The sequence below is a fragment of the Lepisma saccharinum genome, chromosome 25, assembly GCF_977018435.1.
Source record: "Lepisma saccharinum chromosome 25, izLepSacc3.1, whole genome shotgun sequence".
Classification (NCBI taxonomy): Eukaryota; Metazoa; Arthropoda; class Insecta; order Zygentoma; family Lepismatidae; genus Lepisma; species Lepisma saccharinum.
Window position 1 is genome coordinate 2,922,723 of NC_139253.1, and position 17,823 is coordinate 2,940,545.

General features: G+C 38.5%; 1 protein-coding gene across 3 annotated transcripts in view; it reads left to right on the forward strand.

Moving 5' to 3' along the window:
• The window catches only part of Pgd (phosphogluconate dehydrogenase), a 46,042-nt gene extending 28,577 nt beyond the window's left edge, over window positions 1-17,465 (forward strand). For all 3 annotated transcript variants that reach the window (XM_083111389.1, XM_083111386.1, XM_083111387.1), the window contains exons 4-9: window positions 449-625; window positions 1,525-1,609; window positions 9,066-9,301; window positions 11,379-11,512; window positions 12,893-13,115; window positions 16,796-17,465. In XM_083111389.1, coding sequence (XP_082967515.1) covers window positions 449-625; window positions 1,525-1,609; window positions 9,066-9,301; window positions 11,379-11,512; window positions 12,893-13,115; window positions 16,796-16,915 — 975 coding nt within the window. In that variant the 3' untranslated portion in view covers window positions 16,916-17,465. The remainder of the gene's footprint in view (window positions 1-448; window positions 626-1,524; window positions 1,610-9,065; window positions 9,302-11,378; window positions 11,513-12,892; window positions 13,116-16,795) is intronic.
• The last annotated feature ends 358 nt before the right edge of the window (window positions 17,466-17,823 follow it).

Here is a 17,823-nt window from a genome sequence, read left to right on the forward strand (position 1 = left end):
CCATGGCTCCTTAAACAAGTGTACGAGGTCTGCCCAAAAAGAAGCTAAACTTTTTAAAAATACAGCTAAATCCTCGAGAGGTGGCACAGGAGTAAATTGGACCTGATCCTAAAACAAAATGAAAGCAATCATTATGCAGGCATACTAGGAAAAAAGGTTCTATTACTTTCAGTGGGCCCTGCTGCTTTTATTGTTCAAGTTTTCCATATGGATAGTAGCAGGAGGTACTGAAATTAATACACACCTGTTATTTCTATATTTTCGGAGAACACGCTATACCTTTTAAGACATTTGTTGACGGGATTCATTGCAAAACTGCTTTTTAAAATTGTATTGTATTGTTGATTTTCGGATGGAGGCATAAAGGCAACAATACCAAGTGTGCATGTCAAAACTTGTAATAAGTTTCAGTAAAATAATTTCTGAAGCTTTTCCCTTCCTTTTTCAGTCGATATCTGCTAAGGCAGGCAATGAGCCTTGCTGTGACTGGGTGGGCGAAGATGGTGCTGGTCACTTCGTGAAGATGGTTCACAATGGCATTGAATACGGTGACATGCAGCTCATCTGCGAAGCTTATCATCTGATGAAGGATGCACTAGGGTTGTCAAATGATGCAATGAGTAAGGTAAGAGGTTTAAGTGTAAACTCAGTTTATCATTCAGTAATGAGCCAATACAGACAATAAAACCCTACCTAACAAAGCACTATGCACTATGCACTATGCAGTGCATCAGAACACATGGAAGCTGTAGTGGCCTCCCCGATGGCATTAAAAAAAAAGTACCCACATTTAGTTTTTGTCTCTAATGAACCATGTTGAACAGTTTTATTTAGAACAAATGCAACATCCCAACACTTTAAATAACTGATTCCCTGGTAACCACGATCCCCCAACATAACACATTTGGATTTCTTTCTTTGGATGTTTATCAAAGACAGGGTGTATGCAACTAAAGTTAGCTTCCCTGATGAAATAAGAAGGATGAATGAGTAAAAGTCATTGGATGAATAACTGCCCAAATGTTGCATAGCACATTAACACATAATTGAATATTTTCTGGATATTTTAAGTGCCACACATGGAGCTCATGTGGAAGTTGTGGTGAAAACTGTTCAACTTGGTCTATCAAAGACAAAAACTAAACGTGGGTACTATCTTTGTTCTTTTTTTTTATTATTCATACTTCAAATGTGCTCAATAATTTATAATGACCCTGTGTGTGTGTGTGTATTGAAAATAACTGTAGTCATACTAAATGTGCCCATAGAAATCAAATAAATAAGTAAATTAATTAAATTAAATGTGACAAAGAAAACATAGTTGAAACCTGAAACCCAGCTTATAACTTGGCAAGGCACTCATTGTTTAGAGGCTAGGTCAACGTCTGAAGCAAGCTGCATAACATATTCCAGGCATTGAACAAGTTTCACATGTGGCACTGAGATGCTCAATTACTATACTATACTGAATTCTCAGTTCTGTACTCTTCAATGTTTCTGAACATTTTGTAACTTGTCTTGCAGGTTTTTGAAGAGTGGAACAAAGGAGAGCTGGACTCATTTTTAATTGAAATTACGAAAGATATTTTGAAATTCAAGGATTCCGATGGTAAGTTTTCTTCTCAAACAATGCCATCATATTCAATAGTAATTTAAATTTAAAAAATAACTTAAGTTTTGTAAAATACAAGTAATCAGGGAATGCATTAGTCCTTATTTTGAAATAGAAGATTATTAATGATATTAAAACTCTGACTAGCTATATAAAATATATTGTTGAATTTTTCCTCATTTGTAAGAATATTTCATTACTATTCACATGTGCAAAAGTGTCCAGCAGCAACAAGGAATTTGACCTCCCTAATGGCCGCGGTGGCTCAGTCGGTAACGCGTCTGACTACCATGCTAAAGGTCCTGGGTTCGATCCCCGGCCGGTTCAAATCCGGGAACTTTTCTAACGGTGGAAGCGGCCCCGGCGCCTACCCAGCGTCGAATAACATGGGTACCTGGGGGAAACCCTGGGGGGTAAAGGCAGTCAGGGGCGTGATGCTGATCACATCACCCCCACTCACGACCGGATCAAGAAAGTGTGGGGCGTTACCCCCACACCCCCTATACGCCTTCATGGCGTGGTGCTATGCACAGGGGAACACTTTACTTTTACTTTTTTTTAATGGCGTAATTTTAATCGAGAGGTCTCCGGTAGAGGCACATAGTGGTTCAGATCCCACTGTAAACTGCAGGTTTGGTTTCACTTAGCCTCTCTGTGCATAAAGTGGACTTAAAACAAGATCTGAAACAGAAGTAACAAGGAGTTGCAATGTGCTTGAAATGAACATTGTAAAGTTAGATATTGTGGCAGCATATTTCCTTTAATCAGATGGAAAATGTAAGGCCACAATGTATACCTTTCCATGCCATCTTCTCAAACACCCCAGATTTTCTTTCCTCCTTCAGTTCAGCCTCAAGGACTCCTATTTCCTGTAGTCCTTTGTCAACCCTGCTTGCTCTTTACCTGGGGATGTCCTTTCAAAGCCTCCTTTCTGATGTTATTTTCCCATCTTTTAAGAGTGTCCAATCTTGCTATGCTTTCATATCTTGATCACTTCTCAGATTATTCCAGAGCTCTTCATTTGATATTGCCTCTGGCGAATGGCTCTTCAAAATACTTCTTTGACCTTTATTAGTGAGTCAAATGCAGGTACGGCATGACAAAGCTACTCTCCTGCAGGTAGTAATGTACACCCAATGGCTGAAGGAACAGTAAGCAAATTGTGAATCACTATTTTCATTCTATTTGTTTTCCACAATGTGATAATGAGTTGAAATAAAAACAAGTAGAGGCCAGCACCTGCTTCGAATCAACATAATTCCATTCCTTTGAACAACACAGGATATGGAATAAATACAGGGTGTATAAAAAGATGTGTCAGAAACTTTAGGGATTTATTCTTGACATCAAAACATAACAAAAAGTTCTTATGAATATGGGTCCGAAAATCCTTCGTTAGGGAGGTATGAAAGGAAATAATATTCATGGCACAAAAATGAGACATTGACCAAACACATTTACTGTACATGTATGAAAGGATTTAATATTCATGGCACAAAAATGATACATTTACCAAACACATTGCCATTTACAAAAAATTCTAGAAGTGACCACCTCCTGCTTCCATGCATTCCCTGAGCCTGCGTTCCATACTTTGCCGTACGTTGTGGAAAACTCCTGGTGTGTTCCGTATTTGGTCAAATCCATGTTGGATACGCTCCCTCAGAAAATCGACATTGGGTACGGGAATTGAATACACCAAGGATTTTAAATGTCCCCAAAGGAAAAAATCCATTTGGTTTAAATCTGGCAATTGGGCAGGCCCTGCAATGGATCCCCCGCGACCAATCAATCTGTTCGGAAACTGGTTATCAAGAAACTGGCGAACTATTCGTGTAAAATGCATTGGAGCACCATCGTGCATAAACCACATTCGTTGGATGACATCTAGAGGTACATCATCAAGTAAATGCAGCAACTCATGTCTGAGAAACTGTAGATACGTTTGTCCAGTCAGACATTGCGGAAAGAATTAGGGGCCAATGAGATGATCATGAATGATTCCACCCCACACGTTGAGGCTGAACCTCTGTTGATGTTTGTCTTGTTGCACTGCATGAGGGTTTTCATAAGCCCAGATGTGATTATGATAATTGAAGATCCCATCAAGTGAAAAGCCAGCCTTATCAGTGAATAAGGTACATGCTAAGAACTGCAGAAACACAGCACACTGCCCTAACATGCGTTGACAGGAATTTATTTGTGGCTGAAAGTCTGCCTCATTTAATCCTTGCACCCGTTGAAGGTGATACGGGTACAGAAGATTTTCATGCAGAATGTTCGAGATCGTCATGTGATTAACGCCTTCCCTTCTCGCAATTGTCCTTGTACTGGTTGATGGAGTTTCATCCACAGTCCGAAGAACCCATTCTTCAAGCTAAGGCATTCGTACATCGCGTGGTCTCCCACCATCTGAAACTCTCTTCTCAAATGTGCCTGTCTCTCGCAAGCATTGGTGTAGTCGTACAAACGTTCGTGCACAAGGTAACTGCCTCCCAGGGTAACGTTCAGCATAACATTGACGTGCTGCATCCGCATTCCCATCTGCTAGACCGTACATGTAGTGCATATCCGTCATTTCAGACACTGAATATATCATTGTGATGTGTTGTGATGGAAGTTACTGTAAAACAGAACAAACTACAATCAGACAAGAAAAAAAAAAACAAATGCCATGCCCAACTGTACACAAGAAAGTGAGTACAAATGCACATTTGAGGTACATTACACAACCAGGAGTCACTACAGGGAATTCCTTTCATACCTCCCTATCGAAGGATTTGAGAACCCATGTTCATATGAACTTTTTGTTATGTTTTGATGTCACGAATAAATCCCTAAAGTTTATGACACATGTTTATATACACCCTGTATATAATGAAAATGGTGGACAATTTGCCTACTATTACCTTTGCCCTTGGCTGTATCATGAAGGTATAGGGGTGGACAGGGGCATATCCAGAAATAAAATTTGGAGGGGTCCATCCAGGGGTGCCCATCCCTCAAGGCCAATAAAGCATCAGCCTCCTCCTCCCCCCCCCCAATAATAGTACGAGAATGGTTATCTCACTTTTTTGTTTTGTCTATTCTTGGAATCTCAGTTTCAGAATTAAATGTCTGTTGACACTTTTTAGAAGCAGTTTGAAATATTTGGCTGAGCTTGTGAACAGTCCTTGTGTCAGGGAAACAGTTTTTTTAATTATTATATTTTTTAATGCTCTAATGAATTAGGTAATAACATGAATACAGATATGTATGTGTGAATGTGTGTGCCGGTACGATTGAACGAAGTTTCAGTAATTAGTGAAAAAGCATTTTACATTTTTATTATTATTATTTAGGTTTTTATATTCTTCGCATAGCAACTATGTAGACAAAACTGAGCCGAGTACGGAGTGCACCCGTGCCTCGAGTGAGGAGCTAAGGTGTGGAAGCCAAGCAAGTCACAAACTCTTCATCGTAAATCTCCCGAAGTTTCTGATTCTATGAATTAGTAAGAGCAGAGGCTAAATCATGATGAGGGCTCTAAATACTTTGACAGCTGAACAGTAAAACTGAAAACCTTTTCACAGATAAATAGTGTAATTTAAAAAGTCCTCCTCTCAACTGCGGGTAGATGATCACTTGCTTGGGATGGGTCACTCCGACAGCTCCACTTAACTGACAAGGTTGAAGAAATTTAAGAAAAACATGAAGTGAATCATGTTTTTTCTTGAAATCATGTTTCACACACTGACAATAGTCAAAAACAGATTCTCAACTGACATATCACTACCAAGTTTGAAACTTGAAAACTTTTAGTTGATGTTATTTTAGAATCCACAAACCGTGCGCACGGAGATAATTGTTATACACCTGCTATAAAATGTCTCATCGAGAAGTATGGTGACTCTACCATGTAGTATATTTTTTAAAAAGGTAAGAAATTTGGGGGGATGTCCGGACCCCATGGACCGATCCCCCTGGATATGCCATTGGGGGTGGGGTGGAGGCAAGCCCACACATTTACGATCTAAGCCTCTGTGGAAGTGGTGCGATCAGTACAATTACCCAGCCACTCCATGGCTAGCCTTAAATACGCAGTTGTTAGAAGCTAGGTGAACCCCAATGCCACTTTCTGCATGGACAAGAATATTCCTCACCTTAAGGAACACCTTTGGCAGAGTTGGCACCAAACTGTAGATTCCTTCTGCTAGCAGACTTTCCCAGGCATCATGTGGATGTTTTCATCCATTGGCAGAAGCCTTGAAGACAGAACATACATGCCAGTGGTTGCAGTTTCCTTGTGAGTGATAAGTGTGAGTCGTTTGTTGCCATATTGGCATATAGTGAGTTTCCTGGTGGTGGAGAGGTTTGTCCTTGCACTCCAAAATGACTGATTGCAGCATGACCTGTTGCCACATTTGTTTGTTTGCACCAAAATCAGACAGAGAAGTTTTTGGTGGGAGCTGAGCCAGGTTAAACCTTTTGGCCTATAGATCACCCATCCTGGGAATGGAGTCCATATCAAACAGAACCACTGAGGCTCCAAAAAATAAAATGACAAATGACAGAAATTAATCAGTAATATATTTTACTTCATTGTCTATGACTGTCTACCAACACTGGGGCAGTTTTTCGATTCCACGCCTGAGGAAATCAGCTGGTTTGGGGTTAAAGATATCATCAAGCCAAGTTTGAAGAGAATTTTCATTACCAAAGGAGTTTTCTTGAAGATTGGTGGTTTTAGAGCTGAAAAAGTGGCAATCAGGGTGCAACATTGGGGGGTAAGGAGGATATTGAATAACCTCCCAACCAAGCTCCTGGATAGCAACTTTTGTCATGTTAGCGTTTTTTTACTCAGCGTGTGGTATCCTGAACCTTGTCCATGGAACGCAAATATCGCAGGATGGTTGAATGGTTACGGTTCATCACATTTCCTAATTCTCACGTTGACTGACATGGATTAAAGGATTTAAATGGTCTTCATTAAAGCCTGATGGTCTTCCTGAACGTGGAGAATCACTCAAGTCAAAATTGCCCTCTTTAAAATGACAAAATTATTATCTTGCCCTGCTTTCCCCGTTGGCATTCTCCCCATACACGGCACAAATGTTTCGAGCTGCCTCCGCTGCCTTTGCTACTCTGTTATACTCAGACAGAAGAATATGTCAGAAGCAGTGGCGGCTGCTTAATACGTGCTACCATGCTATAGCATGTTGCTAAATTTGTTAAAATGAAAAGAAGAAAAAAAGCAAATCTCACAGATGCAAGAAGTTTAATGAAGCCCCAAAGTGAAATGAAACTTCTCATGTTAAGAGCCTCAACATTTACCAGCGGCGCCACGTATTTCCCTCACACTGTTGGGATATATGGAATAGCGTACTGTGCTAAAATCTCAACAGCACGTTTTCGCCCCTTTTTCATCACTCCGTGCATGAATACTGTACACCCCCACTTCTCGATTTGTACGGGGAATAGGGTCTCGGCTCGAGAAAAATCGTCTGCTAGCACGCTACAGGAGGACTCAGCACGGTAAGTGTGCCTGCCATCTCAGGATAAGAAGAAAGTCTACAACAACCTATTGCCTCTTGTCAGAACGTTTTTTAATGTCATTTTCAAATGTTCTGTATGTTATCAGTGTAGACTTATGTAATGTTTGTAACATGTCGTATACATTAGCAGCACCTGCAAAAAAGTTGGAATGCGAATTGACACTACCCCTTAGCCTTTTATCTATTTTGGTGGTAAGTTGTAAAGATTGCAACTCTGAAACTATAGTCTGTGCCTTTTTTGCTTCCGAAAGTGGATTCTGCTATGTAATTTATGTTTAGGAAATTCTAATTTTCTATTTTATCTAAATTACCTGTTTTTAAATGCTAGAAATATATTTCCTTGTGTTTATGTAGCACTTCAATAGTCAAGAAACAAACTTACAGAGCTTACAGAGTACAGTCATTTTTCCCCGGCTTCCAGACCTGAAAATTTTCCACGCGGTTCATTGTGTTAAAATCGCGTGGCATGTGAAGTGGTGGTCATTGTTGTGAAGGGTTAGCTTTTTGTTGTTGTTAGAAGTGAAAGTGAGTGTGTGTGTTAGTGTACCATCAATTCGGTGGATTCCTTGTTGCAGCGACCTTTCTCTTCAAGAACGCTTGAAGAAAAGTTGGAAATAGAAGCGCTAGGACGGCCGTTGCCAGATTTAGATCAATTTCAAATGCAAAGGGAGGTAAGAACGCTACGCATAAAAGGTGATTTAATAGAAAACTGTACGATAGTGAACCATGGCTTTGTGGGTGTCAAATTCGAAATGCATTATTCTGTTTTCCTTGCATACTTTTTGCAAGTAATGATTCGTGGTCTAATGGAGGGTTAAAACATCTAGGACATTTATGTGAATATATGAGAAAGCATAATTGTGAAAGCATTGATTGATTGATTGATTGATTTAGTTTATTTTACTTTGCGTTTTGTGCCTCTTGGCTAATTTGCGAAGATGGGGATGAGTGATGAAATGATGAAATTGATGAATGGACATTCACAAACAACCAAGCCCGACCGGGATTCGAACCCGGGACCCTTGGCATTTCAGCACGATGTGCTAACCACTCAGCCACAGGGTCGGGCTAATAGTGAAAGCAAAAAGCACATGAATAATGAGTTAAATTTTGTCTCTCTCGGAACTGTCAACATAGCAACGCAGTTAAGCCACGCTTATCTAGAATCGCATAATGAGCAAGAAAAAAATCGCCATGTCTTGTCAAAAATCATAGACTGCATCAAGTTCTGTGGAGCTTTTGCATTGGCCTTGCATGGCTGGCCACGATGAAACAGCCTCCGCAAACCCTGGGGTATTTTTAGGGCTCATTGATTTTGTCAGCAGTTTAGACAATGCTGTTAAAGAACATCTTGACAACAGCACTGTATTTAAAGGCACTCGATCTCGCCATCCAAGTTCCAGGTTGGAGTCTCGGCCCGGGTATGGGTATTCTTTGTAATACTTTGTAATAATGGAATTAATGAAGGGGCATTCACAAAGAATACCCATACCGGGCCGAGACTCCAACCCGGAACTTCGATGGCGAGATCGAAAGTAGACCACTTAACGTCTGTGGCCACAGTGCCAGTCTGTGTGGGTGGGGGCAGGTAGGGGGGGGGGGTAGGGGTCATTATAAGTACATGAAAAACAGCATCAGTTGTAGCACGCATCTTTGAAAAGTCACGAGCCGCCACTGGTCAGAAGTGTTTGTTTTTTCCACTTGACACTTATTGTTCTTTAGCCTACAAATAACATTGTCTTCAAATCTGCATAATTCAATGCATATTCACAAATGCATACCAAATGCAAACACTATGAACTTATGCATCAACCCAATATTATGTAAAAATTGTCTTCCCCAGTACATTAAAAAAATAGATAATGTCTACTCTCCGTTCTGATCCACCCATGTAATTAAAATATATTTTTCTTCCGTAGGTTCATATTTAGTGGAGCAGATCAGAGATTCTGCTGGCCAGAAGGGGACTGGGAAGTGGACGGCCATTTCTGCTCTGGAGTATGGAATGCCTGTGACACTCATTGGAGAATCTGTTTTCGCAAGGTGTCTGTCGTCCCTGAAGGAGGAGAGAGTGGAAGCCAGCAATGTCCTGAAGGGGCCAAAGAAAACGAAGTATGATGGCAACAAGGAAGAATTTGTGGAACACATTAGAAAAGTAAAAAAATGCTCTTTTCACTTTCTTTAACATATGTAATTGAAGGTACATTCAGTTAGAAAGTGTAATTGAAATTAATGTTGAAAAGTAGGGAAAAACGTGGATCAAGTAAGATTTGTTCCGGGTACTGAACAGTCTGCTTGAGAGCTTTCTAAATTTTATTTTAGTTTTGTCTTAATTTGTAGCCAATGCATTATAGATTTCTACATAGATGTGTGCACACTTAGAAGGAAAGAGGAGGGAGGGGGGGGGGGAGATGAAAGTTCAGGTGGGGAAAGAAAATTTACATTCAATCTCATTGATTTAAAAATTATGTATTGCATATTGCATTGCATATTCTGATGCATATGGAACAGGGTAATATCTAGAGTTAAATCTGGATGGACTAAAATATACTACATATGTTGTCTTAAGACAAAATAAATCTATCATTTTGTCCATATATCTAAACAACAAAAGGTAACAGTCAATATGTATTTAACCTTTGATATACCAGAAATAACTAAACCAATATAATCAATTCAAAGACCAAAATACTAAATTTTGTGCATTACAAATCATCTTGTGTGTTTGAGAGTTTGAATCAAAAAAGGTAAAGGTAAAGTGTTCCCCTGTGCTTAGCACCACGCTATAAAGGCGTATATGGGATGTGGGGGTAACGCCCCACACTTTCTTGATCAGGTCGTGAATGGGGGTGATGTGATCAGCATCATGCCCCTGACCACCTTTACCCCCCAGGTGCCCATGTTATTCGACGCTGGGTGGGCGCCGGGGCCGCTTCCAACGTTAGAAAAGTTCCCGGATTTGAACCGGCTGGGGATCGAACCCGGGACCTTGAGCATGGTAGTCAGACGCGTTACTGACTGAGCCACTGTGGCCACTATGCTTGAATTAATTGGTATGTATCAATTATTTAGATTGATAGATATTGTCTTTATTTAGCAGCCATGTGTGCCTCTAGAACCACATTTACAACTGACCCTTGTCATTGATTTGAGAAAATCATAATAAGAATACTAATATAAGACGTAAGCGAGTTACTAAAGATATATCCGCGAAACTTACTTGTAAATGTTCTATTAATTTTGGTGCCACCATCCACTTGGGAACTCGATGCTTTACTGTTAGGTTGACTTCTGGTTCCTGTTGTTGTTTCCTTGTCTACCGCTAGGGGTGCTGGTGTAGCCATTTCGTCTGCTGCATACGATGTGTTTGAGCTGTTGTAATAGTGGGAGCCAAACATGATGAGCCTGACCGTTGTCGATATTCAGTTTGCGCGTTAAGTGCATAATCGCATGCGTCTCTTTGATTTTGGTGTCGATTAGGGTGTGTGATGTATGCCTAACTGAAACGTTTTGGATCCTGTGTTGTTGAAGTTGAGGTGCCTTGCTAGTCCGGTAGTGGGTTGGGATTTTTTTGCGTCCGCTAAGTGCTGTTGTATACGCTCGACAGATCTGATGGATCTGCCAATGTGGTGTGAGTTGCACTCACACTGGGCGTCATATACACCTGGGTTGTCTAGTGGGGAAAGGAATGATCTCTAAAATTAAAATATATTACATAAGGATTAGATAAGACTTAAAATTGCATGTACATGTGCTCAGTGGTGTGCCCAGGGGGGGGGGGTGGAGGTTATAACCTTCCCCTTTGGCCTAGTATTCCTAAAAAGTAGAACGTCAAAAGCAGGAAAATATGGCAAAATGGGGACAAACTACTAAATAAACTACACGTAAACCCCTTCCTCTGCCCCTCAATATGCGCTCCTTTCGAAAATTCTGAGCACGCCACTGCATGTGCTTGAAACAAAATCAGTAAATTTATTGCAGAATAGAGACATATTTAGTGTACTGACAGACCTATAATATCCAAGTTTATTGCAATATTAACTAACTTTGTCAATGAATTAATGAAATGTCAATAGGACAGATTAGACCCACAAAGAGTATTAAAATTTTACACTAAATGCAGCACAACTTGTTCAACACATAACCTATTATTTTCCTTGTCTCTGTTAAGTTTTGGGTTAAATGCTGTTCTACAGCTTTCATTTTACAGAAATTGTTACTTCTTGTTACAGGCTTTGTACGCATCAAAAATAATTTCCTATGCGCAAGGATTCATGCTGCTTCGAGAAGCCGCCAAAGTGTTTGGTTGGAACCTCAACTATGGAGGGATTGCTCTGATGTGGCGTGGGGGATGCATCATTCGTAGGTAAGAGCACATTTGTTTGTCTTTGTGATTTTTAATCTCCACCCTCAGATGGGGAATGTTTAAGTATTTTAAAGAACATCAAATTGAAGAAAAGATGACAAATGTGGGGCTAACTATACAAAAAGAAGCCATAACATAACCCCTTCTTACAGTCATATCATGGCACTGCCTATATTGTGTGATGGGTGCAAGTAGCCATTATGTCTGACACACCCATAATCTTAAACATCAATAAATTATTATTAAAGTATATGGATGGACAATAAAGATATTTCTTCCAGGTGGGGGAAAACTAGGCATATTTTGTCCCATAATGGTGTTGCCCGCTCTGAAAGCACTACTTCAGTTTGAAGTTATGTTCCTGCAACACCCTCCTATGGCTGGAGTTGAGAGTATATCGTGGTATATGCTGTATACCCTGTGGTGTACCGTACTCGTTAGCGTATACCTTCTGCTACAATGTGCATCCTTCTACTTTCGCTTCGTTTATACTTATTTATGTAATTTGGTAATGTAAATTCAGCAACTTGATTGAGATCTGCCTTTTGTTATCAAAACCAATGTGGAAGTTTGACTTTACATGGCTTTAGATCTCAAAGTATCGAGTAAGTCCTATGCGAGAGTCGCAACAATGTTCTTGTTTATCTTTTCCCCAACAACTGCCAGAAGACTATAAAGTCTATACTGTTAAATGTGACAATTGAAGGCTGTTGTATTAGTTTTAAACGCTGAGAGAATGAAAAAAGATAATTATTGCTTTTTCTGTTAATTTTTTCAGTTTTTTATGTAAGTATTTTTCCAAGTTTTTCATGTGTAGTGTATTTAGCAGTATTAAAGTTATTAAAAGTATACAAGCTGATAATTCACAAAAGCAATATTAAGAGCAAAATAATTTACAATAACATGCTACGTATTCATTTTTTTAAAATTTGAAAAAATGCCTTTTATGAAAATTATGGCTATATAAAATCATCAGTATTCTACAATGAACGATATATTTTGTAGATGTTAAATGCTGCCATCCACATATTTAATGAAAACATGGTCTTCTTTTAACATTTCACGAAACTTAGCATGTACCGTGTGAAAATTTTGGGACTACAGTACTGCACCCTCCTAATAATTAACAGCCCTTTCTGTGACTGAAATGAAATTATGTTAGAAATTCTTAATTTCAATTTTCCTGGATGTGTCATGCCCCCCCCCCCCCTTTTGCTGCCTTCAGGACATCCATAAGTAGGGGATAAAATCATCCAGGGATGAAAATTTTCCCCTATTGCCAGATGTAGTTTGGTCTACTGCAGGAAAATTCACTAATTTGCATCTTTATGTCCACTCCAGTATCTTGTTTATAATAAATCATATGTATTTTTCTTCCAGTGTATTTCTAGGCAATATCAAGCTAGCCTTTGACAAGAACCCAAAGCTCTCCAATTTATTGTTGGACGATTTCTTCCGCGAGGCAATTCACAGCTGCCAGGAGTCCTGGAGAACTGTCATCGCCACTGGAGCCAAGCTTGGAATCCCCACTCCAGCATTTAGCACAGCCCTTGCATTCTATGATGGATACAGGTCCGAGCGCCTGCCTGCCAACCTGATTCAGGTGAGTTGCAAACTGTACTCTCTTGCATTAAAAGTATTGATGCAATAAATAAGAGATGAAAATTTAGTGATATTTATGCACTCGCTGATATATATATTTTTTTTTTTTTGAACCCCATGGCAGAGTGGCTAGCAAATTGTACTATGAGGCCAGGGGTCCCAGGTTTGAATCCCGACCTGGGCATGGATGTTTGCGAGTTTCCATTCATCAATTTCATTATATCATCACTCATCCATCTTCGCAAATTAGCCAAAAGTGGCACAAGAAGCAAAGTAAAATAAAGGAAATTAATAAACCAACAATAAATGATAATTTTTGTTGATTTTAATCCATTCTGATATACAGGAGTGCCCACAGGGGGGGATATGGCACAGGCTGTGCCATCAAGATTTTTGGAAGGGATTTTTTCCCTTCAAATAACGTAAAATTCAACATTTATATATTTTTCCAAGATATATATGTAAAAATTTCACACCTTAAATGCACCATATTTAATCCATTAGATGAAGAAAAGAAGTGGCCGCGGTGGCTCAGTCGGTAACGCGTCTGACTACCATGCTCAAGGTCCCGGGTTCGATCCCCGGCCGGTTCAAATCCGGGAACTTTTCTAACGGTGGAAGCGGCCCCGGCGCCTACCCAGCGTCGAATAACATGGGTACCTGGGGGAAACCCTGGGGGGTAAAGGCGGTCAGGGGCGTGATGCTGATCACATCACCCCCACTCACGACCGGATCAAGAAAGTGTGGGGCGTTACCCCCACACCCCCTATACGCCTTCATGGCGTGGTGCTATGCACAGGGGAACACTTTACCTTTTTTTACCTTTTTTTTTATGAAGAAAAGAAAGTGTTTAAGGGTTTTTTCGAAGGTGGAGGAGGGAGAAATATCAGACTCTTACATATTAGGCCTTAATTGACATGTGGGTTCTGGGGGAGAATTCTGAATTAAATGTTGGGGGGGGACAGTATCCAACTCTAGGTCTTACATTATAGCAGGTATTTTAGTTAGAGGGGGATTGAGCATTAAATTGAGGGAGTATCCAATTCTTGTGTATTACTATTGTCTTAAGACTGTTGCGGAAATTCTGGTGTGGAGACTGAGGATTAATTTTTTGGAGGAAGCAATATCCACTCTTCAATATCAACAGTAAGTCTAAAATTGGCATGGAAATTTTGGTGGTAGGATTGAGTATTAAATTTAAAGGGAGAGATATGAAGCTCTTGATAAAATGTTAAATCTTAGATTCAATGGATTTCTGTACTGAAGAGAGAGTTCCAACATTAAATTTTGGAGATGTATTTAGCGATATGGTATCCACACATTATCGACCTCGAACGTGCCAAAAGAGAAGCTGAAAAAGACTAAATATCTCGGGATCCTAAGAAAGTATTGACACCCCATTAAATTAATATTCTTGAAAGGCTGCAAAGAAATGGATGTAAAAATTTTCTTCCTCACCTCGCTCGCAATCATGTGTTACAAGAATGTGTGTTTGGCACTTTACTGTGAAGTTTAACACTATAGCTGCATTACAAGACATAAACGATATTCTCGATTTTCATTGATAACATCACTTCTTAAAATATTATGCTTAATGTTGGTATACTGCTTAATTTAAAGCAGGTGCATCATTTGGAACAAAAAGCTAAGAGAGTTACTTTTAGTAGACATGCTGTAGTAATTAAATACTTTGTAGGGATTGATATGGTTTGAGGGTGTGAATTATATGATTTGGGGGGATGCGCCATTGGCTTTGGGAGGATGGGCACCCCTGCTGATATATGTATATAAGGTGGTAAAATTGTATTTACCACTGTCATATAGGTGAAATAATAGGAAACGAATAATTTGAAATGCACTGAAGGTCAAAATTAAAAATAGTGTTTGAATATAAACCAAATAAACAAACCAAATAAATTGAGCTTGGTTCGTTTGTCATTTTTCAATCAATTAAATATTTGCAGATGGACTTAGATCTGGTTTTGATGGATAAAATTCTTTCTTCAATTTTCTTCATTAGTTTTCTCTACCTTTGTGGTTACCTTTCTTGTTTTATCTTTCTTCTACCTTTTGTCTATCTTCCTTTTGTCTCTCCATCACTTTTTTCTTCTCCCACTGTTTCTCAGTCTTTATATCCTTCTCTCTCTTTCTGTTCAATTTCTCTCTCATTCTATCCTTTTTGCTCTGTTTCCACTTCTTTCCACCACAGCTCTAACCATGGACATCACCAGAATTTTTTGTGTGGAGTATCAGGCCTTTTATAATGCTGGTATAATAATTCATGTATTAATAATACTTATTATGCTTATGAATTGCTATTATAAACTAATAAAAATGAACAAACTTTTTTCCAAATTTATTATTATATCCTTGGGGAGACTTTTCTGTTCAATCCACCAGATGACTGAATATGCAGCACAACAGTTTCTATTAAGTTTTAAATTTATTACAGGGGCATAGTGCCCCCTATACACCTTCATGGTGTGGTGTTGAGCACAAGGGAACACGTTACTTTACTTTGTACTGAAATACATAGTAATTAACATTTACTTTACACATCTCATTCAAGAAAAAGCTTTAAAAGTTGGGGAGAAATTTTAGTTGTAGTGTTTGTTGTGTGACCTCTCACGTATGACTTTAATTTTTTTTTAATTTTGAAAACTTGGAAACCATTTATTCTTTGGTTTAAATTGTACAATACCAAACATAAACTGGTTCCTGTAATTATACTTATTTTTTTAAAATTTAATAGATTTTTAATTCATTAATCTGTTCCCATACTAATTGAATTTTATTTCTGCTAATAATAAAAATAATAAACTTTATGATTTTTTTGTAACTTGAAATGAACGATGCCAATTTCCAGGGGGAATCAACAGACAGGTTCAATTCTCTTTCCAATTGCCAAGGCTCCAACATCAAGCAGTAGAAAAGCAATATTATAATAAACAAAACACAAACGCAGGATAACTCTCACCTTGTTCCCAAGTTACAGACCCAGTCGATGCATATTGTCCGCAGGTTAGCCTATCTGCTCTTGGATTAAAAATTATAGATACTCGAGTTCACTGACTCTCGGTGACAGCCCATGCATTGACAATGATAATGGATTTTTAAAACAGATGCAAAGAGCTTCAATACAAAACCAATATTGTATTTGTAGGACTACCCAGTACTAAGAAAAACTTGTTTTACAAAATTTATAAGAACTGTTTTTTGACAAATTTTAAAAATCTGAAAATTAAGAATTGTGTTTAAAACCTTTTTCTGCCTGCGCCGTATTAAAATTTCATCACGATTGAACCACCTGTTTTTTTTATTTATAGAATTTCCAAGAGAGCAATAGTTTGCAAAACTAAAAGAAAGGTACTTTCTTTGTTCTCGTGACAATAAAAAATAGAAGTCATACTCGAAAAAAAACAAATTGGTTAGCATCGCAGAATTGAATAAGCTAAATTTTTATGTAACTTGTTTTTATGTAAGTTTACCTGTTAAGTTTTAATTGGGGTCCAAAGTAGGGTATCTATAATTTTTAATCCGACAGGATACTAATAGACTTACAACATTCTTGGATAGATACATAATATTGTTTGGAAGTTTTCCCATGGTCCTCATTTCAACACTGATGTAAGAATCGTTTTATGTTCATAGAAATCTGACCAACTCTGTTTAATATTCCAGGCCCAACGTGACTATTTTGGGGCACACACCTATGAACTACTTGGCAACCCAGGAAAATACATTCACACCAACTGGACTGGCCATGGAGGAAATGTGTCCGCCAGCACGTACCAAGCTTAAGCGTAGACAGCCTTCGCTGGGCTCGGAAAAATGGATGTTTGCTGTAATGCTTCATGTTCTCGTGAACCAGTTCAAAAGCAAACTTATTTTTATGTAAATAATGCAAAAGAAATTGGCAAACCTCATTGATAAAAGCTTTACAAATGCCATAAAATACTTGATATTTTTGTAAATACAAAAAACTTAAAACTCATTGTAAGAAATATGGATTTGCAGTATTGAATTGATGAACGACGAAGTAGTTCCTAACCAGAAAAGATGCCATGACAGCAATACTGGGAGATTATTTAAATGATTTCTAAATATAAAATATTTTATCATTGTGATATTCTGTGAAAATGCATTCACACGTTCATTCCATGATATTTAATGCTAGCTGCTCAAAACATTCCAAAACAAATTATTGTAATTTGTTTCCATTATATTGTATAGAGTATAATATATTTTTCATAAGTCAGATGGGTGTCATTTTGTATGTGGGAACATAACTTGTCACTTTGTGCAAATGCACAGAATAGACAATAAATGCTATGGTAATTATTGATTTGTTTCATGTAATTTTATTTATGTATAATGTAATTACCTGAATTCATGCATTACTATACTGTGTGTTGAATGTTTAATGTAACTAGCTAATTGCCTTACAAAAGGAATGCTTGTTTAGGCATTCACTTTACAAAACCATGACACACCCAACGCCAAAGGAAACAGTAGGCGAAGGGGTGCTTGTACCCCTTAATTTCATTCTACACCCCATTCTGTACCCTTTTTTCAAAACCTATTTTCAACTTAAAACATATTATGTTTGGTTTGTATAAAACCATATCCTCGTATTGAGCAGAGAGACATGATTAGCCAAAAGCGGCAGAAAGGCAATGTAAAATAAACCAATCACCATTGAGCATAGA